This window comes from Octopus bimaculoides, chromosome 2 (assembly GCF_046866305.1).
Source record: "Octopus bimaculoides isolate indiv1 chromosome 2, ASM4686630v1, whole genome shotgun sequence".
NCBI lineage: Eukaryota > Metazoa > Mollusca > Cephalopoda > Octopoda > Octopodidae > Octopus > Octopus bimaculoides.
The window spans coordinates 109,152,407-109,176,458 of record NC_142929.1 but is presented as its reverse complement, the minus strand read 5'-3'; the positions used below and the strand labels follow the sequence as shown (position 1 = coordinate 109,176,458).

Sequence of the window (24,052 nt, the reverse complement as noted above, 5' to 3'; positions counted from 1 at the left end):
AATTCAATATCCTTTTTACATTGTAGATATCACTAATCAATTTGTATTGAATTTATAAAATTATTTAAATGGCCTACTTTTCTTCTCTCTCACTCTCTCTCTCTCTCTCTCTCTCTCTCTCCCTCTCTCTCTCTCTCCCTCTCCCCCTTCCTTTCTCTCTTCTTCCTTTCTCTCCTCTTCCTCTCTCTCTTCTCTTTCTCTCTTTCTCTCTCTCTCTCTTCCTCTCTCTTCTCTTTCTCTCTTCCTCTCTCTTCTCTTTCTCTCTTCCTCTCTCTTCTCTTTCTCTCTCCTCCCTCTCTCTTCTCTCTCTCTTCTCTTCCTCTCTCTCTCTCTCCTCTCTCTCTCTCCTCTCTCTCCTCTTCCTCTCTCTCTCTCTTTTCCTCTCTCTCCTCTTCTTTTCCTCTCTCCCCTCTTCTCTTCCTCTCTCTCCCCTCTTCTCTTCCTCTCTCTCCCCTCTTCTCTTCCTCTCTCTCTCCTCTTCTCCCTCTCCTCTTCTCTTCCCCCTCTCTCCTTTTCTCTTACCTCTCTCTCCCCTTCCTCTCCTTTCTCTCCTCCCTCCCTCTCCCCTCTTTCCCCCTTTCTTCCCTTTCTCTCTCTCCTCTCTCTCTTGTTGGATAGTCGCAACTATTATTGAGTAAACTTACCTGTGGCTGGGGAATAATCAATTGAGCATAAAATATAGTCCAGTTTGACCACTTATCCAAGTATGTTAGTAGGTATTGACCTTGGAGAACTGGAAATATTGATTTATTAATATTTTAAATCTTGACAAAACACTTCCATAATCTTCAACTGTACAAAAGTTTCAAAATGTCTTGCAGTTCACACGTTTCCTATAAAGTTCAAATTTTATCATATTCAGGACCATGTCCTTTCTTAGCAGAAAAAAAAAATGGTATATTATCAATTGTTTCTATAATTAAAACAGCCATCTTGAGGAAATCTGTGTGCTGGAAGAAACTTCTGAGCAAGCAATGAAATTCTCCTTGTATTGTTTGATGTCAGCCTGGAGTCCCTTCTTTTAAATCCCTGTATACAACATCCCTAATTGACAAATGTCATATTTGTCTTTTGATCACAGTCTTAACTTTATTATGGTCAAAGCAACTTAATTCATAAAGTAATTAGTAATAGTCATCGTATAGATAATTAGTTCTTTTATGCAATGTTTGTGCTTGATTGGAATTGCTTGGAAAAGTCTGTAATTAAGAAACTTACTTTGCAGCCTGGTCTCTGGTTCTGTTCTGTTGTGTGACACTTTTGTCTTCTACTATATCCCCAGGCCAACCAAAGACTTGTGAGTGGATTTGGTAGATGGAAGTTGAAAGAAGCCTCTCATAAATAAATGTGTGTGTGTGTGTGTTTTTGTCCTGACATCACATGTTGCTTGTAGAATGAGCAGCATTGTTATACAAGCAATATGTTTCCAGTTTTCCATGAAAGACATATCTGGCCATGGGAAATATTACCTTGCTTGGAAACAAGTGAGGATTTGCAACAGGAAGGCCTCAAAAAACTGTTTGGTCCATGCAAGCATAGAGGAGTACATGTTAAATGATGTTTATACAAGTCTTGTTGGAATCAGTGTTAGACCTTGTTTTTTAAAAATTTTTTGGTCTCTTATTAAACTGTTCTTTCATTTGGACCCAACACTAACAATTGCAGCCTATTTGATTTCTTCTGCATTTCTATTTTATGTACCTGGACTTCTCTGTGGAGTTAAAATTGATAGCTTATTTATCATATTGCTTTAAAAGTGTGTCATACTTAACCAAAGAAATAAGAATTTGTTTGCATATAAAGTTAAACAAATCTGAGAATATCTTACTAAAAGTAACTAAAACAATTTCATTAATCCTGACTATTTACACCCTAAATTACACAGGGTTTCATTTGAGACCCCTATAATGGTGCATAGTTCTCATTTAAGTTGATCTACATCATGCTTATCTCTTTGACATTACTAGAGCCCTTCTAACCCCCTATAGAACACTTACCCAAGAAATTATTCTTTGAATATCCTGTAAAAATTTATATAAGAAATTTAGTGACATTCTTGTCTTGACATTGATTTAACAATTTAACTATTATTTGGGACCTGATAATTAAGTGAAGTCTGGCATGGAAAGTAATATTAGACTTATTTTCTTGACATCTCTATACAAAAATATAAACTATGTAGCCATTTGTAAAAAGAATTACTTGGCTTTGCTATTGTCTCAAAATAATGAAATATTTTCTGAACCAAATGCCAAAGCACCACCTTATTTTTAAAATTTCAAGATTATACTAATTTCTTCTAGGCATTTTCTTTGAACCTGAATTAGCAGTTGGCATTCAAAATTTAATTTTACTTACAATTTGACATTTGTACTGTGATACATATTTTCTCCTATGTTAATAATAGGAGTAGTTTAAAGAATTTGTAAAACGGAATCGATAACATTGAATAAAAAATGTTATTTCATTGTTAAATTTTTGAATTCTGAGATCTTTACAATAAGAGGCAAATGCCTAACTGTTACTGTTTGAATTAGAAATTTGTTAGGATTATTATTCTCAAGATTAATTTTCTGATGAATACTAGATACATTTTTGTCAGTGGAAAACCTTTGTTATATTGGTTAATGGATTTGTTTAAACCTCTGAAATAAACTAGGTTTAGTTGTCTGTAAAGTCTTGAATATTCTTTGGTCATTTCACAACCAAAACACACAAAGTTTTGTTCTAAAATTTTTATTCGTATAAAAAATTTAATACGCAAAAGAAAAATGTAAAATATCTTATTTCATTTTTTTTTCTTTTGTAGTTGTTGAGTTTTATTTTAAGATCTTCAGTGTTGTGTGTGTGTTTACTCAAAGAACGTATTACTTCCTTTGGTTCTCTTAGTATTTCTTGTGAGAATGGTCTTCAAACTAAATACTTAGTTGGAAGAGTGTGATACTTAAACGCTAACCTCTAGATCAGCACACTTGGGAATACATTTTAGTGTTTAATTATAGATTTATAAGTCACTATCAGAATTATATTGCAATCTATATTAAAAAAAAAATGAAAAAAAAAAAACTCATTTGCTTTCATATACTAAATTTTGATTATGTACATTTATGAGCTCTGTAATGACAAGAAATCCTATTTTTTGTTTTATGATACTCATGCTAGAATTTTGAGTTTGACTATGTTGTTTCTACTTTTTCTACATTACCTCATTCATTAGTATGTCATAGTTAAAAGTTATAAATAAAATGTTGATTCCTCTACATGGCAATGTCTGTCACACTTTAAACCTTTCTGGGAACTTTGACATATGTCACACAATAATTTCTTAATCTTACTTTTATTAGTTTTATTTTTAATGACTAATGGAGAATTTACAGTGCAATGCCTGCCACTTCCTGATAATGTGAGATACACTGAAGAAAAATGGTCCTTTCTGCTTGACATTCTTGAGATATTTTGAAGACACTTTTTTTCTTTTTGCTTTTTCAAAAACTTCTTCCTTTTCCATCTAACCCAAACACACAGAGTATCCCTTCACTAGGGGAAAAGGAAGATGAGAGTACAAGGAGGAAAACATTAATCTTACTCCAATTACATGTTTTTCTTTTCTTTCCCTAGAAAGTATTTCCTACTGATTTGGGCTTGTCTACATACAAAGCGCCCCCTGTTTGGCTATTTTGAGTCGAAAGAAAAATTCTTGCGTCAGTTATGTTTTTTTTACTAGCATATCTATAGAACTAAGCTGTTTACATTATTTAACAGTTTCACATTAGTTTTTATGTGGGTGCATATTTTATAAAACAATTTTATATGACATTTTGAACAAAAATTGGAAGCATATAGTATGCTTCTTATTTTTGCTTAAAATGCCATAAAAACTATTTTAGTGACCAATGGAAACACCATCATGAATATATGGTAGTTCTTTATTCATCAGCGGATGCTTTTAAAAATTAGTATTTAGTTTCCTTACTGTCTTTGTTTATTTTGCTACTGATACAAAACAACCTTGTAGAGCCTAGATTAATTACATGCTTGAAAATTTAACTTCACTTGTTGATTCATTTGAATGTTTTTAGAGTATTTTTGTTATACATCATTAACAGTGAACAGGAAAGTAATCTTGTGACTGTAGCTGCTTCCTCAGTTTTAATATTTTATCAGCCTAGCTAACTAATGTAATAGTAATTAACAAAAATATTTACAAATTAGATGCCATAATATACTAAGTTATGGTAAGAGTGAAAAATTCATAGCTTACAATAGGGAGCATATTTTATTAATTCTGACCTTTTTGAAAATTCTTTGCTATTGGACACATTGTTAATTAAAAAGTGGGGAAAAAACTGATAGTAATTTTTATGCTAGTTAGCTCTCTATCGTTACAAAACTTGAATGAATGCAGTTGGCATGCAGTATTTGTAGCAAAGTTGTAAGAGAGAAAAAAAAAACTATTTTCCCATAATTACTTTGGCTGCTCATCCTGCAATTTATTTCTAATAAAGTGAGAAGTTATTTAACAGTTGCACAATTCTATAATATTGGTAGGTTACCTTAATAAAAAATATGCAAGTTCCCTATTCTTCTATTAGCTTCATAATTTAAACTTCTATTATGTACCATTACCAATTGGTGTCTTATTGCTGTACAATATCTACAAGTCTTATCTCTTTGTATTGTAGTTGCTAATTTATTACATGGAATGTCACAATGGTTGAAGTCTTTTCTGTGAGATGTAATAACTCATGATGTATAGCTATACTTTAGTTAGTATCATAATCATTAACTTAGTAGTTCTGCAGCAGTTTTTTCTCATTACTTCTAATTTTACAAGCCATTCCTCTCCAGTCTTGAACTTATCATTTTTTTTTTATATGTTTCATCAGTAAGAAGCTGATCTGCTTTAAATCCTCAGCATCCCAGTACTTCCCAAGAATCTATGAATGAATCAATGTTCACTGATCAAAAAAGACATTTAGAAAGTCTCTGTTTCTATATAAAGAGTATAGAAGGAGTAGAAGAGCTGCTACAAATAGATCCTTAACATTTTACTTATCTGCCGTGTACATATTAGTAAAATGTTAAGCAAGGCTATTGAAAGTATCAAAAAAAAAAAAAGTGATTTATGAAAGTAGAAAATCTAGCAGCCTCTGGATTTTGTAGTAAGCAGTAATACTTTTGTCTATATAAGTGAAATGTTATGTGCTGTACATTTATCATTTGAGATAACATGCATCTCTCATCACTTGTCAATTTCTACAGTTGCTATAGTAGTGATGTACTGAGAATTTGTTGGGAGCTGAAACTAATACACTAGTTAATGAAGGTAGAGATGAGTTATCATAGAGCTAGTGCAGGGCAGTATATATTTCAGTTACACTGCGACAAGAGAATATTAATAACAACAAAAATATCAAGTGTTTGTCCCTTTCTCAGTTGTAAAGAGAAGTGGGAGCAGCTTTATCTGTTACACCTTGCATATTTTCTTGGGTGGGTATGAGGAATAAGCACAAGATTAGTTATATATTGAGTTATTTAAAATGTAATTTATTCATAAAGGCTGTTTTCATAGCCTTGTTTCTTTCATGCTTAAGAATTCAGATTATCACAGCATAATTTACTACCTGAATAAGTTAATAGGGGATAAATTGAGTGAATTCTTTTATACTGTTAGGATTGCCCTTCAAGACAATAAATTTGCCTTCTACCTTAATAATATGATGATAATGATAATTGACCAAATTGCTTGAAGTGAAAACTTTTCATATCTTTTCACTGACATCCCTAGCAAAGTTAGTTCTTAATAATCCAATTTCACCTAGTTTAAATAGGATATCATATGGTAGTATGGCTTATTGCTGCAAGTAGAGGTGCATTGTAACAGCTCTTTTATTAGCTAGCAGTGTTGGAAATCACTCTTGGGTAGCTTTTCTAAGTCTGTGTAGTTCTTTCATCTGTAGGCTAAGTAGTAGTCAATAATGACTCAGTGACATTCTAGCATATAACTCTAGAAAAGTCTCACCTTAAAACTGTAGGTTGGGTGTCAGTCATCTTATATCTGAATATAAATTTTGGAACATGCTAATTTATATTGGTGAACAAGTATTTCGAACCAAAAATTTTTAAAACTTAAATTTATGCATATATTCATATATGAAATATGTCTTATACTGTAAGGTATGAAATATACTGTTTCATTATGTATAGAATACAATATTTCATAGTATTTTGTAATCTCAGAAACCGTTGTTATAATAAAAGAAATCATAAATTGTCATACTTCATATATTCTTGTTTTTCTGCTGAATTTAATTTAATGTTATAATTTTATTATTTAGTAATTTCATTTAATTGCTTTATACTTAATGTTTGTTGCACAGACAAATTTAACATTTCATCAAGTTAAATTCTTGTAACAGTTGTCAATATTTCTAAAGAGTTCATAGGTGAAACCAGAAGGGAGGCTTTATGTGGTTCTTGACATGCTGGAAATGTCAGCTAAATTTCCATATTATACTCTATTGTCTTTATAGAAGCAGATACATTATTTAATGTAATTCAATATAGTCACCCATAAAAAGATGGTAAATGCTGGAATACCTTGAGGTTAGGTCTGCTTGATCAGAGATGACCTAGGGCTAAATATGCTAATTAATGGATAAATCTGTGATTGAAAGTTATTATCCACCAAGCACTTTGCTATTAATAACTTAGCTCTATTATAGTATTGACTTTAAGAAAAAGAACTTCAGCTCAACTTCAAAGAAAAAATAAAATAACTCTTTATTGTCAGATAGAGGAAATATTCTAAAATGTTCTTGATTAGTTAAATAAAATTACTTACAATTGGAGACAATACTGATTAAATAATAATTACATCTTTAGATAAGTATATGTAGATGACTTCACTTGCTGCTTGATTTTGTTGACTAATGGTAGGTAGACACTGATGTTATTTTTGGAGAACAGGCATTATATAATTCTGTAAACTTGCAGTTGAAACCAACTACCAGTGCTGCTGTTAAGTGTCATTTCAGAATCCCATTCATGTCTGTTAGTAGTTCATAGTTAGTATGTAATTAGGAGTCACTTGTAAAACGAGATAAAATTTTGCAGTGAGTGTGTGTTTGTGAATAAGATGTTAAGCAATGAGTTGTAGGTGATGCCAAAATTGTCAATAAATGTATAAAAGTTTTTTATTTACATTATATAGAGCTACATTTAATACTTTGTAAAATGTTTTATTTTTAATTAGTATAATATTACTAATTTGATTTTTTTTTATGTATTGATCTCTTTCGTATGTATAAAGTAAGTTTTATATATATATATATATATATATATATATATATATATATATATATGGTTAGTAGTCAGTTGAATTAACTTCACTATTTCACAAGTTATATATGTTAATGTAAGATAGTGAATTGGCAGTGTAGAATAGTATGCTTTGTGGTATTTACTGATTCTCTGTGTACTGAGGTCAAATACTTCTGAGATCAACTTCAGTTTTCATCCTGTTGAGGTTAATAAACAAAAATTATCAGTCCAGAGTAGTCCAGTAGTAGTAGATTGACAGAATTGTTAGAGCACCAGACAGGATAATTTGTGCTATTTGTTCAAGCTGTTTGCATTCGGAGCTCAAATCCTGCTCTCACTGGAAAATGGGAACATTTCTATTAAGAATTGCAGCCAACAAATAGTATCAGCAGTTTGAAAAGTTGATGAAAACAGATTTCTTGATTCAGTTGGAATGATTTCCTTCCACTAAAATAATAATTTATATATTAATACTCTATTTTCTGATAATTATCTGGACTCTCCTTACCCAAACTTAGTATTTCAGAGAATTTGACTAATGATTTGAAACAGTTTTTGTCATTATTGTTTTTTTTCCTTTATTAAGAAATATTTGTTTTGTTTATATCTTAATTATCTAATATTATTCTCAGATTCATTAAATATTGGTAGTTCTTCAAAACAGTGTCTGTGGTTATTAAGAAAATTCCTTTTTAGACAGACTACATAAGCAATTTGTTAAACTTAGTCTTACCCTAACACTTATTATATTAAATGCTGATCAGAGAATTATTAACCTTAAAAAAATATTGATTTTTTAAGCATATTAATGACATTGTATATAAAAAGTTTCTTAGTATTTGAAATTAATCTCATGCTCAAAACTTATAATACTGTTTTTCTTTTTGCATTCATCATGATTTAAGCTCCTATTTTTTTCTCTACTTGCATAATGTATATAATTTTGAGTGTTTGTATAATGTATCAAAAAATTAAATGGAAATTTTCTTTTCCACAGATCGAGAAGATCAGTCCATTCTATGCACGTGAGTAAAGGTTTTTCTTGGTTACATATATTTTTGAATCATAAATTTTCTTGGACAGTTGAACTCAAAGATTGGTTAATTATTAATTTACTGTATTATTGAAGAAGAGTAACAAGGTGTTGGTATACTCGTATTTTGACAACTTGTAATCCTTTTTTTTTTGTTAGTGGTAACAATTATTCCCAGAACTGTGTCCCATATATTAGTAGTAGAGCACTACTTCACATTTTAGTTGAGTGGCAGGCAAATCACTTTGCCCGGTTAACTTGACCACCTGATCCATGGAGATGCAAGTCGTGTTCACTGTTTTGCTAGCATTCATATTAGGCTTCCAATATGAGGTGACCTCACAACACCTCAATACCCTCCACACTCCCCTACATAAAAAGAAAATCTGAAATTAAACCTACTGACATTCTCCTTTCTCTTTCCTAACATTCCTGCACTCCAACTCAGCCTTGACTGCACATCACTTTTTTCTGTCATGCAAACCACATGTCTCAAACACAAACTCTCAACCTCTATAGGCTGTTCTGCTGTCCTTGCTACTATCTTTACTCAAATTTCACTGTGAAATCTGTCTGTGCACATGTAAATTCCCCTCTCCCTGTCACCTACCTTTCTCACCTGGATGTTACCAACAAAGATTTCCAGTTACTGTTGTTCAGTCTTCCATACTCATGGCTCTAAATATATCTGCTTCTTCTATCTTCCTCTGAGCTCTTGACAACTTTTCAGTCATATCTCTTCTTTGCATCAAGAATACCTGTTTCATTTCATTCCTCACAGCATTTCTTGGGTCCCACATTTATCCTGTACTGATATTGCTCCTGCAGAGGCAAATTATTTTGCAATCTTCAACTCTGTATACCAAAATATCTATATGTATCCCTGACTGATACTGTTGTTTCAAACACCTTTGAGCTTTTTCACATCTCCAAACCCTACCTCAACCAACCATAGCTGTCTTTATATGTATTGGGTCATTCTACTATTGCCTTATCACTACAACTGACCTCTCACATCCACATACTACATGATACCTTTTCCCCAGTATCAGATTTTATGGCACTTCAAGCCAACTAACTGGTTGGATCTCCACTAATTCTGTGGTAACTCTGCCTGATAGCACGTGTTTTATCCCTAACCCATCAGAAACAGTTAGGTAGACTGCTGCTCCCTTCTTTGTAGGCATGTCCCTTCATATGTAAAACATGAAAAAAAAATTCAGCTTCAAATCTCCCTAGTGTATCACCCACAGCTGCACTGTAGCAGTTTAGACAAAATACATGGTGTGCAATGATTGAAGAAAATCAACCACTTTTATAAACGGGATGGCTCTCACTAGAACACTTTGTAGTTTATCTCTGAACCACAAAAAATGCCTCATTGCATTGCACAACTCTCAGGATCTCCCACCTTCCAAACTGCAGCCAATACTTTTTGTTTGTTCCTGACTAAAAGAGTCTTTTAACTTTGCAGAAGCCTCCTTTCCTCCACTTCTCAACTGTGATATTCCTGTGAAGAATACTCCCACAGAGAAAGGCTCCACTTTCATTGCTTGATTTTCATCCAGCTTCACACAGCATAAATAAATTTTCTCTGTTGAAGATTAAATAAATCTCGAAATATATCCCCTTCAACCTTACCAGCTCACCACTATACATACATGTGAAGTTCAAAAGTGCCTCCAGTTGCTCCAGACCAACAAAGCCACTGGTCCTGATAATGTCCTTCTCTTTATTATCATATGAGGCATCCCAGAGTTAGCCCCTATACTTGCCACACCCTTCAGTTTATCTCTCCCAAAGGATATAGCCCACTTTTTGGTAGCACGCTACTGTGTCCCCCAATCTCCCTGATCCTGCCAACTATCATCTTCTTATACTTCCAGTATCACAGAAGTAATGAAGATGGCCATTGACAAAGTTCTCTGACACCTTGACTCTTTCATATAGTTTTTGTGAAGATCTCCTGGAAACCTACTTTCCTATGTTACTCACCAGTGGCTCTCACCTTTGAGAAATTTAGTGAAAGAAGTGTTGTTTCTCTCCACATCAACAGTAAATCTTTCACAAACCTCTTGCCACATGAATCTCTTTAAGTTCCATCTGTCCCTCATTTCTTGTATTGGAGCTTTTTGTTGGATCACACTATCACAGCTCATACAGATGGAGCTCTCTTTGACTTACACTGTATCAACTCTGTTGTGACCCAAGATTCAGTTTCATTCCCCACACTTTTCCCCCTTCTCCACTAACAATCTAATTGTTGTCACTTCTTATCATGCTTACCCTTATGCAGATGATATTACCTTTCATTCCTCCCTAACCCAAGTGTCATCCACAAGGGTATCTCATACCAAACCTGCAGTAATTCCATCAATAGAAACCTTCAAAACATCCTCCAATGGGTCTTTTTCTTCAGACAAAAAAAAAAGTGCTGTGTTTATGAAGAAAAACACTATGACATCTCAAACTCCTTTAATATTAGCATTGTCAAACTAGATCCCTTGCAATTACTCCAAATGCAAGGCTTTACAATCACTGAAATTCTCTCCTAATGAATGTACATCCCAACATAGCAAAGACTGTATCTCAAAGACTAGCTTTTCTCTTCAGGAACAGAAAATACTTCAGTCTGCTTCAAATACTCTCGTATAATGCTCAGGTGAAGCAGGTAATGAACTACTACTCGCACATCTGGGCTGCTGCTGCTGCTGCTACGTTCACACACATTGTAGATTGCATCCAGACAAAGGCCATTTGATCAACTGCAATAAAATCACTCAGAAATACTTCTGGCCTGAGGCCATGCTGTCTTCTCTTGTCTACCTTTGCTATTGCTACGACAATGGTTTTCACTCCTTGGAATTAGCTGGTCTCATGCCAGCTCCACTTAGGCATCATATTTGTTTTTCTTTCTCTTGTTATCCATATTGTGTCCAACCTCCTCGGGCCTATACAGACCATTGCATCTAATCATTTCTTTTTTTGCAATCATTGACTTGCAACAGATTAAGTAGAACATAAACATCATCAATCTCACCAATTTTGGAGTGCCTATAAAGGCCATGACCACAACTCCTTCCCTGAGGTCAAACTACTACTACTAAAAAAATTCCTCTTGTGTAAAATACAGTTCAACCCCTTCAGTGTGCTATGCAGCAAGGCAAATACAGAACTCACACATTTGGAAAAAAAAAAAAAAAATTCCAAATAGAGTACTGAAATAATTTAACCATAATAATTTAATAGCTAGAAGTATGCTTTCCCTTGGCAAGTAACAATATGTTAAGTAATCATTCGTCAGAGAATTATTTCACAAAGATCAATTAAAGAAATTCTTGGAAAGCTTAGTTTAATATAATCATTATAACAAGCTCTTAAGAAAGCACTAAAACATTTATGCAGCTGTAAAACATTTTCAGCAAGAACTGGCAGAAATACTTAAATTTTCATAGCCATCAAACTGGTGCTACAATAAAGTTGTCATACAAATATATACAATAATGAAAAACTAAAATCATCATCATTTAATGTTCACTTTTCCATACTTGTATGGGTCAGATGGAATTGGTTGAAGTAGGCTTTCTATGGATGGATGCCCTTCCTGTTACCAACTCTCACTTGTTTCTAAGCAAGGTAATGTTTCCCTATAGCCTAACATATTTTCAACCTAAGACTGGAAATGAACAATATTGTTTGTATGATGGTGGAGCTCATTTACAATCATATCAAGACAAGGGTATACAGAAATATATACATATGTGTATGCACACACACAGAGATGATAGGCTTCTTTCAGTTTCCATCTACCAAATCCAATCACAAGGCTTTGGTCAGCCCAGTGCTAAAGACCACACATTGGGAAGCAAGCTTTTTAATGACACAGCCGTACCTGCACCTACAATATCTCTATAAAATATAATTGAAATAATGTTTATAGAAGCATGGAAGAAACAGCCATCGTTTATAAAGCACAAGTCTAAAGTATCATGGAGTACACATCCATCTTGGATAAAGAATATTTTATATACCATATTGAGCCGACAGAGCTCAACCTAAAAGGAAAGCACTCAAGATCACTGCAGTTGACTAATCAGGCAGAAGCTACCAAAGACTCATTGTCATCTGCCTACATTTTGGGAGACAGGTTGCTACAACTGTGGTACTCTATAAAATGCATACAAATTACAACTTGGAACTATGCTACCACTTCAGTAAGAATGACAATGTCATACAAAGATCAATACATTCACAGCTATGCTTACTTTCTCAATACTCAATCCTGAGAGCTAGATATAAGGTTGAATCTTTCTGCACTCAGATTTATAATTACTATTATTAAATTGTGGCAAGTTGGCAGAATTGTTAACATGCCATACAAAATGCTTAACAGCATCTCTTCCAACTCTTTATATGCTCAATTCAAATTCTACCAAGATAGCCTTTTCCTTGTTGATTAAACAAGTACCATTAGAGCACTGGTGTCAATGTAATCGACTTATTCCTCCCCTAAAAATTGCTGGCTTTGTGACAAAATTTGAAACCATTATTATTATATATGGAGGAACACACCAAGCTAAATATTATCAGTAACCCATTTAATTGTTTGAATAGGTTAAAGGTAAAGCACATATCATGTCAAGTGTAATCAGTAGAAAATTGACTGGGTGTGAGGCAGGGGATTGTGCAGCAGATTGTGAGGTGAGTTTCTTTCATGAGGGAAGGGGGCCACTGATTTGATGACTCAGTATTTAAGCAATAGATGTGGTTAGGTTAAGGTTATTTGGAGAATTGGTAAGCTGCCCAGAGTTATGTCTAGTGAGATATGTCTAGAGAGAAAACTAGTGACAACAGTTCAAAATGGTAGATGATTTGTCTGTGCTAGTGGTTAAGGTGAGTAAGTCATTGGGAAAATTATTTTTGTCTAAGCACAGAAACCAGCATAGGTAGGTTAGGGATAGTAGGGAATTTTGTATCAGTATTGAAAATTTTCTGTGGTTTGCATATTAGATGGTGAGTAGAATTGAGATTGTTGTACAAATGTAATAAAATTTAACAGACTGATTGTTTTTTTTTATTTCCAAGAATGTCATTGCTTTTAAAGAATAATTTGGTAAAAGAGAGGAAAATGGAACAAAGTCTTATGAGTTACTGTTAAAAACAGCAGATCTGTGGGAGTAACTTTTTATTTTCAATTTTGCTTCATATTGCTTATTTTAGAAATATTAATTATATAGCATGTTTCTTTGAATTAAAAAGAAAACTGACTTCCCAGAGTTAATTGGTTGACAAATTTTGGACTTGGTCAAATTCTTATAGATTTATAGTAGGAAAAGGAAGAAAGAAAATTAATGAAGTGGTTTTGCTTGAGTCTACATTAGCTCTACTCATGGGAATGTAACTATGAGTGAAATTTAATTGCTGTCTATCTCGAATTTCAAACCTTCCTAAGTAGTTGCTTATTTTTATATATTATATTTATTTTTGCTTCCTGAAGTACATGTGTGGATGCATGTTTTCAAACTTCTCAGGAAGTTTGTATACATATAGCTTTTCATCTCTCTTGGCTTCCTCTTCATAAACTATTTTCCAACATTATATATTTACTGAAGTCTCATTTCCTTTCTATGCCTAAACATACTTTAGTTCTCTTTTGTAATCTTTGGATCACAAACCAAATTGAAACAAATTTGGTTTAGCCAAATTTTATTTTCATAATGCAATCACTTTTACATTCAGAAATAAAAGTTAAATAATTTGCTTTGATTTTTAAAGAAAAAAAAAAAAAAACCCCCAAGAATATTTGTTAACTAGCAGGACTTGTGACAATTTCATGGAATTAATGGTAAATTTATTGCGTTATTTCTGAAAACTTTATACCACTTTCTTATATTGAGCAAAGTCTCCTTCATAGAGGTTTCTTCTTCATACTCCTCACTCTAACAAGTTCTTAAACAAACCAGTCATAAAGTGGTTCCTGTACCATATTCAACTATGTACCTTTTTCCACCACAGACTACCTGGTTTCAACCTCTCCAATTGCCTTTCTGACCTCTGTCAACATCTTTGCCACTGGATGTGCAACCTGGTGAAGTTCAAACTCCTGGCCCCATTTACCAGCTTGTGCCAACACATATTGAACCACTTTCATTGTCCTAAATTAACTCTGCTCCACCACCTTCAAAGTCAACATGAGTTTGTCTTCTAGCGTGCCAACAAAAAGTGGTGCTGTGATAGTGTAGTGATCTGATTTCTGCCTTGTTGAAATTCTCCCAAGTTCCCTATTCTTTTGTCAATTGCCTTCTGAATAGACCCATTCCTTGGCAACTAACAAATCTTGTCACTAGCCCCTCCTCTTTCTCTTCATTATCACAGCATAAAACTCATTTCTATCTGAAAATGCTCCTCCAAATTTCTCTCCAAATTCTTGGACAAACCATTCTCACTTTCAGCTGCAGTCCTTCCATCTTGCATCCTTATCATCAATCACATCCTCCACTCTTCAACTTCTTATCTTGCCTCTTCCCAGCTCCTCTCCATTAAGAACAGTAAGTCCCTCTGTACTCTCATCCCTCATGATGGTAGTCTCTTGACTCTAAAATGCTCTTTTGACTGTCATATTCAACACTAACAATCTTCTGCTTACTGAAACCTCACCTTTTACTTAACTACTTCTCCCTTTCTGGAGACTTCTGTTAGAATATAATGCAGAGGCAATGAGAACTGGGATGGATTCAACTGTGCCAACCTCTGCTTGTTGGACATATTGCAGCCTAGAACTATACAGTTGTTACAGCAATGACTGTATGGGTATCACCTCCCTTACTTGTAAACAACTTAACTTTTTTATTACTTTCATCAACTTACCATCCTGCCCTAGATTTCACAGTTACCATCTTGATAACACACACACACACTGCTTTGAATTTGCCTTCTCTTGCACCTGCTTCAAATGTGCTTTGTCTTGTATCTGCTTCGCATTTGTCATCCCTTGTACCTGTCCCACAATTACCTTCTTGTGTATCTGTCCCACAATTACCTTCTTGTGTACCTGCCCCTTGTTTTGTACCAGCCTTTAGTTTTTGCTGTCTTTTCCTTCTCTCATACCACTACTATATTTACTTCCATTTTCTTCACAAGTCTGGTTGTCCATTTTTTTTATTTGTTTAATTCATCTTTGATGTCATGTCTTTCCTTTTACTAGTTTTTATGTCTGCATTACAAAAAAATATTTCTATCATTTCATTGTAGATCTGCCTCATTGTCTCACTTTCTAGTTTCTCATATCTCTTTTCTTCGATTAATTTATATCTCTTGGGTCTGGGAAATGAAATTCCTTTGCATCAACTGGAAAATACTGTGGTGTTTTTCACGGACATAGTTGTTTATTACAGTTTCTTTAGCTACTGAAATCTAAATAATCATTCTCATTTCTTGTATGGCTTAGAGCAGGTATCCAATTGGAGCAGATCTGAAGCTGCAGAATCCTCCAACCCATGTTAAATTGTGAATTGTTTTAAAATATCTTAGAATTAAAACATTAATAGAAAAAGTAATTGTGTATCAAACAGGAAATCTATAAAGTGATAATAATGAAATATAATCAAACTATTGAATACCCAGTATAATTTCCACCTGCCAATATCGAATCATTTTTAGAATTGCAATTTCATTCTTATGAACTGTTAAAGAGAAAATGTTGATCTTTAAAAATTTTAGCTGAGCTAATATATCTTAGGCTAAATAAACCATTTACATTTTTCTTCTATTGCAGAGGAGAATCTGGAGCTGGTAAAACAGAAAATACAAAAAAGGTCATTCAGTATTTGGCCTACGTAGCAGCATCATCTCGAGCTGCTAACAATCGATCATCGATGTCCAGTTTCCATAGTTCGGTATGTTTGGTGAGCAGTTGCAACTAAACTGGCCCTTTTTTTCTATTCTTTCTTTGATTGCTTTTTGTATTTTTTTTATTTTTTTTATTTTCATATTTGGTTAATCCTTTTGTATTTTATGGCCTCGAAATGTTGATTTCACCAAAATCTTTTATTTAGATATAAAGAATTTTATGAAAATGAAGCTAAAGAAAACTAAAACTAAGGTTATAGGTTAAATTTTTTTTTTTTTTTTTTTTTTTTTCTCCAAATTTGAAAATAGAAGCTATAAAACTACTTGCTAATTATGATCTCTTAAAAGGCAGCATCTTATTGAATAGTGAAAGATTGTTTTTTGTAAAGAAGTCAAACTTGTTAATACTATTGAGTTTAAATTTTGCTACTGAAACAGTACTTAATTTTACTGAATACGCATTGTGTCTGTGTGTGCACATAAGTGGTATTCTCAAAAATAATAATCCTCTCTATTATAGATAGGCACAGGGCCTGAATTTTTTGGGGGAGGGAGCTAGTTGATTACATTGACCCTGGTGTTCAACTGGTACTTATTTCATTGACCCCGAAAGAATAAAAGGCTAAGTTGACCTCGGCATGGAAGGATGGATGAAAAGGCCTGAAGTTGTTGGGGGGGGGGGATAATTACATTGACCCCAGTGCATAATGGGGACTTATTTCATTGACCCTGAAAGGATGAAAGGCAAAGCTGAGCTTGGCGGAATTTGAACTCGGAATGTAAGAACAGATGAAATGCCACTAAGCATTTGCCGCCTTTCTCAAAAGTAATAATGAAAAAACAGTTCATGTGATTTAGTAGTTATCATTAGGGTTTCTTTTTTTTTGACTGCTTACTTTTCTAAGCTATAATGTTACTGAACTCTTTTAAAATATCAATATTTATCTTAAAAATGTGCAATATAGATTTATTTTTTAATATTTTTTTTATTGGTGACATACAACTTTGAGAGCTGCTATAAAATACAATTGTCAATTTTTTTATTTTTTTTTAAGATTTGTTTTTGCTGTGTTTTAATGTTTTGTTTGTTGTGTCGTAACGTTTTTCATAAGCATGCAATGTTTAATAGGTAACTTGAGTTACTGCTTCTTGTAACTTGTGTTGTTTTGTCAAATCTACAGCCCTAAACTACTACTAGCTGGTCACCTTTTTTGGTGCACTGCACTTACACATTTTCCCGTAGTTTATATATAAAACCTTTAATTAGTTTGACTGGCATAACTACATATTATACACTTATACACTTACAAACATAACTAATCTAGTTGAAACGTACTAAAACTGGTTGTATTGTATTTTTTGTAGTGTTGATATTTAAATATTGCAATTTATATATGATTTTTGTATTCTTCAGCAGAAAAAATATTTAAAAGAAATCTGAGAAGATGAATATCATCACTTTACAACCTTGTTTTCCATGCTGTTATATGTTCAACAAGCTATTGTTAACTTATAGTTATGTTAGTATTAACATATTTAATGTAGGAATTATTAAAACATTAATGTACTGAGAGAAAAAAAATCATTAGTCAAAAACTAATATTCCTGATTTTTAAAGTAAAATTTTTCAGCAAGGTCGGAAGACAACTTTGAACATGCTTACCCTTGTTATTGCCTCATTGATGAAGTTATATATATATATATATATATATATATATATATACTTCACTATATTTGCAGAAGCATTTTCTAAGTAAATGTATGAGATTATACATTAGCTGGTGTAGAAAAGGTGCATAGTTTAAAGAATAAATAACTTGGAGCCTCCATCCATATGAAAATTAATTGTTAAGTTAGTGTTCGTATTAAAAAGCTAACTAGAAATAATCATGCTATGAGGAATTAAAAAAAATATTCATCAATGGTTAATGGTTCTCAACTTGATTGAGTAGCCTATCTTATTTCATCGAAATAATTCGATGAAGACTAAATTCTAATGTAATAAGCTGTATATCATATGTTGGACACTAAGACTATATGTGATATTCCACTGCTTCAGTGGACATGAGTAGGCAACATTGTATTATTGATCAATGTTATTCTTTTCTTGAGACTGCCACTACTATTTGACTGCCTCTGTTTAAGAGTTAATATAGTTGCTTGTATTGCACAAGCAGCAATACAGTATATTGGCTTACAGCGTGTACCATTTTGGCCAACTCATATTCCAGATTTTCTTGGAATATAGATTTCATATGCTATCATAACCAAGTTCAATACATGCAGTTTAAGGTCATGTGGTCCTGTTTTATTTGCAGTAACATCTAAGTCCATAATGTGGTTTCATTCAAATCATCTTGTTAAAATATTATGATCTACCTTAGTTGAATAAAAAGTAAAATCTATATTTCAATATTTTGGAAATTATTAGATTTTTTTGTTATCACTTATTCAATTTCATTTTTTGTATTTTTACAGTTTGATGAGGAATATTCTGGCTAAAATGCTACTATAATCCTGTTAAATATCTGAATATCTTTTCAATGTCATTAAATAAGGTCTGGAAATGTAAAGGAGTAGTGGCAAAGTACAATTTAGTTTTAAGAATTATTACTCATGATGTCTGTTTAGTATAACAAATATATCCTATTTGTGTATTACACAAACTTTTCCCCAGACACTTAAACCTAAAAATTAGGATTGTGCATTAGATACAAGAGCCGTTGATTATTTTTTCCAGTCTTAAGTGCATGGCCATAATTGAGGTGACATGTCCAGGCTAACTGATGTTTAAATACTATAATGAGATTAAATTTCACTATGACAGTGATAATACATTAAATGTTCATTATATTAAATAAATATGTCTTCATCAGATGCAAGATTCAGAAGTAAAATTTAAAACTGAAATGGAAGCAGAAAAAATATGATGTATGCTCAGTTTTTGTTTTATATACAGCTGCATACCTTATTTTGTGTGTATATCCTATTATAAGTACATATATTTCTTAAAATTCTGTTTCAATAATCTACCCCTCCCCCTCCAGTGAGGAGGATTGGCCTGCATGAGCCCTTACCAGTGTCTTGTAAAAAGCACTTGTTCTAGTACCATGTAAAAATGCTCGTGCAGTGCCACATTAAAAGCATCCAGCACTCGTAAAGTGGTTAGCATTAGGAAGGGCATCCAGCTATAGAAACCAAGCCAAATCAAACTGGAACCTGGTGCAGCTCTCCAGCTTGCTAGGTCCAATCAAACTGTCCAACCAATGCCAGCATGGAAAGTGGACATTAAAGGATGATGATGATTCTATAATAGAAAACACAAAGGTGTTCCAACCATGAGCACCCAGTTAATATATTGTTTAATATATAAACTATATGATATATTGTTTAAATCAGCTCAAGAAGCAAACACAGGATCTATGGAATTTCTGCTGTCAAACTTCAGTATCGAAGGATATGAAACAACAGTTCTCAAACTAACAAATAACTCCATTCTAAAGAAAAAATAAAATATAAATAAAATTTTTGCCCCCTCTCTCTTTATTAATTAGCAAGCAAAAGTCTATGTACCCATATAATTCTACTTTCTTTGCCAAGGTGTTGGACAAATTAAAAACTTTATTAAACAGTAATTTGTCCACTCGCTTTTCAAGCCTAATCCACTCTTTGCAAGAAACACTGATAAAGGATATAACCTAGAATGCTGACATTTACTCTTTTACTTGTTTCAGTCATTTGACTGTGGCCATGCTGAAGCACTGCCTTTAGTCGAGCAAATCGACCCCAGGACTTATTCTTTGTAAGCCTAGTACTTATTCTATCGGTCTCTTTTGCTGAACCGCTAAATTACGGGGATGTAAACACACCACCATCGGTTGTCAAGCGATGTTGGGGGGGACAAACAGAGACACAAACATATACACACACACACACACACACATGTGTGTGTGTCTATATATATATATATATATATATATATATATATATACATATATATATATATATATATATATATATATATATATATATACATATATATATATATATACGACAGGCTTCTTTCAGCTTCCGTCTACCAAATCCACTCACAAGGCTTTGGTTGGCCTGAGGCTATAGTAGAAGACACTTTCCCAAGGTGCCATGCAGTGGGAATGAACCCGGAACCATGTGGTTGGTAAGCAAGCTATTTACCACACAGCTACTCCTGCGCCTATTTAAATATTTTCATTATGAATGCAAATACTTATACATATACATACTATGTGCTTATTTTCTTTCATCTTCAGCACATTGAATACTGCTGTATGAGAAACAAGAATTAACTTCTTTCAGTAAATGCACACATTTTGATAATGACAGTATTTATGTAAAATGTTTATGATTATTTAATTTAATCTTCCCAGGCTGGTGCCAGTACCCCCTGACTGGCCACCCATGCCGGTGGCATGTAAAAAGCACTATACGAACGTGATCGATGTCAGGCCCACCTGACTGACTCCTGTGCTAGTGGCACATAAAAAGCACCCACTACACTCTCGAAGTGGGTGACATTAGGAAGGGCATCCAGCTATAGAAACATAGCCGCCTGGTGCAGCCGCTGGCTCTCCAGACCTCAGTCACACCGTCCAGCCCATGCCAACATGGAAAGTGGACGTTAAATGATGATGATGAATAGTATTTTTGATAATGGAAGTATTTTACTTTTAGTAAAGTATTTAAAAAGCAAAAGTATTTCAATTAAACTCCTGTTCAGAATAATGAAAATATTTACATTAATTAATAATGAAAGAATTACATTCTGGTGTTTCATGCTGAAGGTTGACAGTAGTAATTCTATGGGACCTGTGCTAGTAGGGCATCAGACACCTCTTGTGGCCTGCACTGCTAAGGATTTGAAAATATTTTCAATGTATTTTATACTGCAATTATAATACATTTGACTAAACTCATTTTATTCATACATCAAAATATTGAAAAGTTAGTGCTTATTATACATAAATATATATGATATAAAAAATAAATATGGAACTTAAACTTGAAAATGTTGATTAATTGCAATTTTGTATGTTAATCTTGCTTGACGAACCGTTGTATGTATGAGTGTTTATATATATATATATATATATATATATATAGATATATATATATATATTTAATTAGTGTATGAAACATTCTTATGTTAGCATCTAATACAAAAGAGTATGATAATCTTGTCAGCTCGATTCTAGGTTTCAGCTATTTTGATATTTCTAGCTTAAATTTTCTGATCAACTTAAAATCAAACCAATTCTCCTTTTGTTAAACATTAAAAAAAAAAATATCTAGTGGTCAACTACAAATTGTAGTTGTGTAATTCAATGAAAACAGTGAATCCAGGCATCATTTTAGAATCAGCATGAACATCTGGTTCAGTTTCCAGTCTGATTATTTAGATCTGCAGTTTCTAATAGATCACCTATATTTTTAAGTCCCACTGTCAACTTGGGATCCATTAAATATCTATTTTACTTGCCTACACCTAGTAAAACATTTATTTTTCTTGCCAATACTTATAATGCGGTACTCTGTGCAAGTATCATTTACCATAGCCTTTGGTTAACCTAAGACTCTGAGTGATGAAATTGAGTGAATGAAAGCTGCAGAGTCCTGATGGATAGACTGAGCCTGTGGATCAGGGTCCCATTCATATCTTACTGATTATGCCTGATTACATTGAAGGTACAAGTAACTGTGGAATACTCAGCCAGATTTTAATTCAGTGAGATTTTAGATGCAAGACAAAGTTTAAAATTAAAATTCAGTTTAATCAGTTGTTAGCAATATGTATGTTAAAATAATTTAAATCTTTGAGTAGTATCTAAAATCCATTCAGATGAATGATCTTAAATGCTATTATTTTAAAGAACTTGGCATTAAATTCTACATCACTCAGTAGTTCTGATTACGTTTGATCTAGTTGTATGCAGAGAACATTCTCACCCGTTTCACACCAGCTGATTGATTACTGCACATCAGTCGTAGTGCATAGTATTGCTCCAGTATGCACTGTCTGTATATCACTCCAATAAACTGTTCACATGCACAGTACAACTGGATGTATCATTCACAATGAATTCCATGTGCTAACAGCCAGTTAGCGTCAGTTGTATGCATGATTGTTTGCATGTTTAACTCAATTCCTCTCTTTATTGTCATCTTATAGAGCAAGGAGCTGAATCTTGTAAGTATACTTTGGTTTTTATTGTAGTTCTCACAGCTAATATTTTTATTTTGTGGCACATGTGTGGAAGGCAACACGCTTACACTGCAGCTTGCATGTTATCTAACTTTTGGCATGTAATCTGTTTATTAACTTAGGGTGTGGTCAGCGAGGAGTCAGTTACCAGCATGATATACATGAAAAAGGTTGGCTCATTTTTTTCATTTTGACATTATTACAAATTTTCAGTTATTGTAATTTTTTGTATTTTTATTGTTCATTATTAATCCGGCTTTTTTTGAATACGCTTTCACTGGAGCTTTATATGTTTTGCTGGATATATCTAATATATTTGTTGTATATTTAAAAGCTATTTTACATTTATTTGGAAGCTTTCACCTCTTAAATTCATTTTTTATACTTTAGTTTATTTTCTGAGATTTATATGTTGAACAAGTATTTGAGATTTTGCTTGAGTTCGCTCTATGTGGAAACATTAGAAGCTTTTCCAAAATGTTCTTCGTTCTTATTTTTATTTAATTTAATAGATGTAATATATTTAATAGATGTAATATAATAGATTGCTTAATAAAGAGAATGAATGGGAGAAAGAGAGCCTGCCTTATGTCGACCCAATAGAGGGACCAGCTATCCGAGTTGATAGTACCAGGGTAGATAAAGCAATTAAGAGTATGAAGACCGGGAAAGCCCCCGGCCCATCAGGAATCACTGCAGAGATGCTCAAAATATCTGGCAGTGTTGGCTATAGCCTAGTCACCCGTATTACGAACCAGGTGATACACGAAGGAGTCATACCCTATGACTGGTGTAGCAGCATCATAGTCAACTGCTACAAAGGTAAAGGGGACGCTTTAGATACAAATAATTACAGAGGCATCAAGCTGTTAGATCAGGTTATGAAAGTTACAGAGAGGGTCATAGCCCAACTAATTAGGGAGCGAATCAATTTAGATGAGATGCAGTTTGGGTTCGTGCCAGGTAAAAGCACTACTGATGCCTTATTTCTAGTGAGACAGTTGCAAGAGAAATACCTAGCTAAGGATAAACCTCTGTACCTGGCTTTCGTTGACATGGAGAAAGCCTTTGACAGGGTCCCCTGATCCCTTATCTGGTGGTCAATGAGGAAACTTGGGATAGAAGAATGGTTAGTGAGAGCTGTGCGAGCCATGTACAGAGATGCTGCCAGTAAGGTGAGGGTTGGAAATGAGTACAGCAATGAATTCCGGGTAGAGGTAGGGGTCCACCAAGGTTCCGTCCTCAGCCCCCTATTATTTACCATAGTCCTCCAGGCAATCACAGAGGAGTTCAAGACAGGTTGCCCCTGGGAGCTCCTCTATGCTGATGACCTTGCCCTAATTGCGGAGTCACCATCAGAACTAGAGGAGAAGTTTCAGGTGTGGAAGCAAGGTCTAGAATTGAAGGGCCTTAGAGTCAACCTAGCTAAAACCAAAATCCTAATAAGTAGGAAGGTAGATAAAACACAAACCCCTTCAGGTAGATGGCCCTGCTCAGTATGTAGAAAAGGAGTAGGTAGTAACTCTATAAGATGTACCCGGTGCAAGCTATGGACACATAAGAGGTGCAGCAACATCAAAGGCAGGTTAACTAGCAAGTTAGTTTTTGTT

General features: G+C 33.6%; 1 protein-coding gene across 1 annotated transcript in view; it reads left to right on the top strand.

The window, feature by feature from the left end:
* LOC106880451 (uncharacterized) overlaps window positions 1-24,052 on the top strand; it is a 126,266-nt gene that overhangs the window by 34,865 nt on the left and 67,349 nt on the right. Inside the window, exons 3-5 of the mRNA XM_052978580.2 lie at window positions 8,321-8,348; window positions 16,131-16,251; window positions 22,410-22,427. Of these exons, the coding sequence (XP_052834540.2) occupies window positions 8,321-8,348; window positions 16,131-16,251; window positions 22,410-22,427 (167 nt within the window). The remainder of the gene's footprint in view (window positions 1-8,320; window positions 8,349-16,130; window positions 16,252-22,409; window positions 22,428-24,052) is intronic.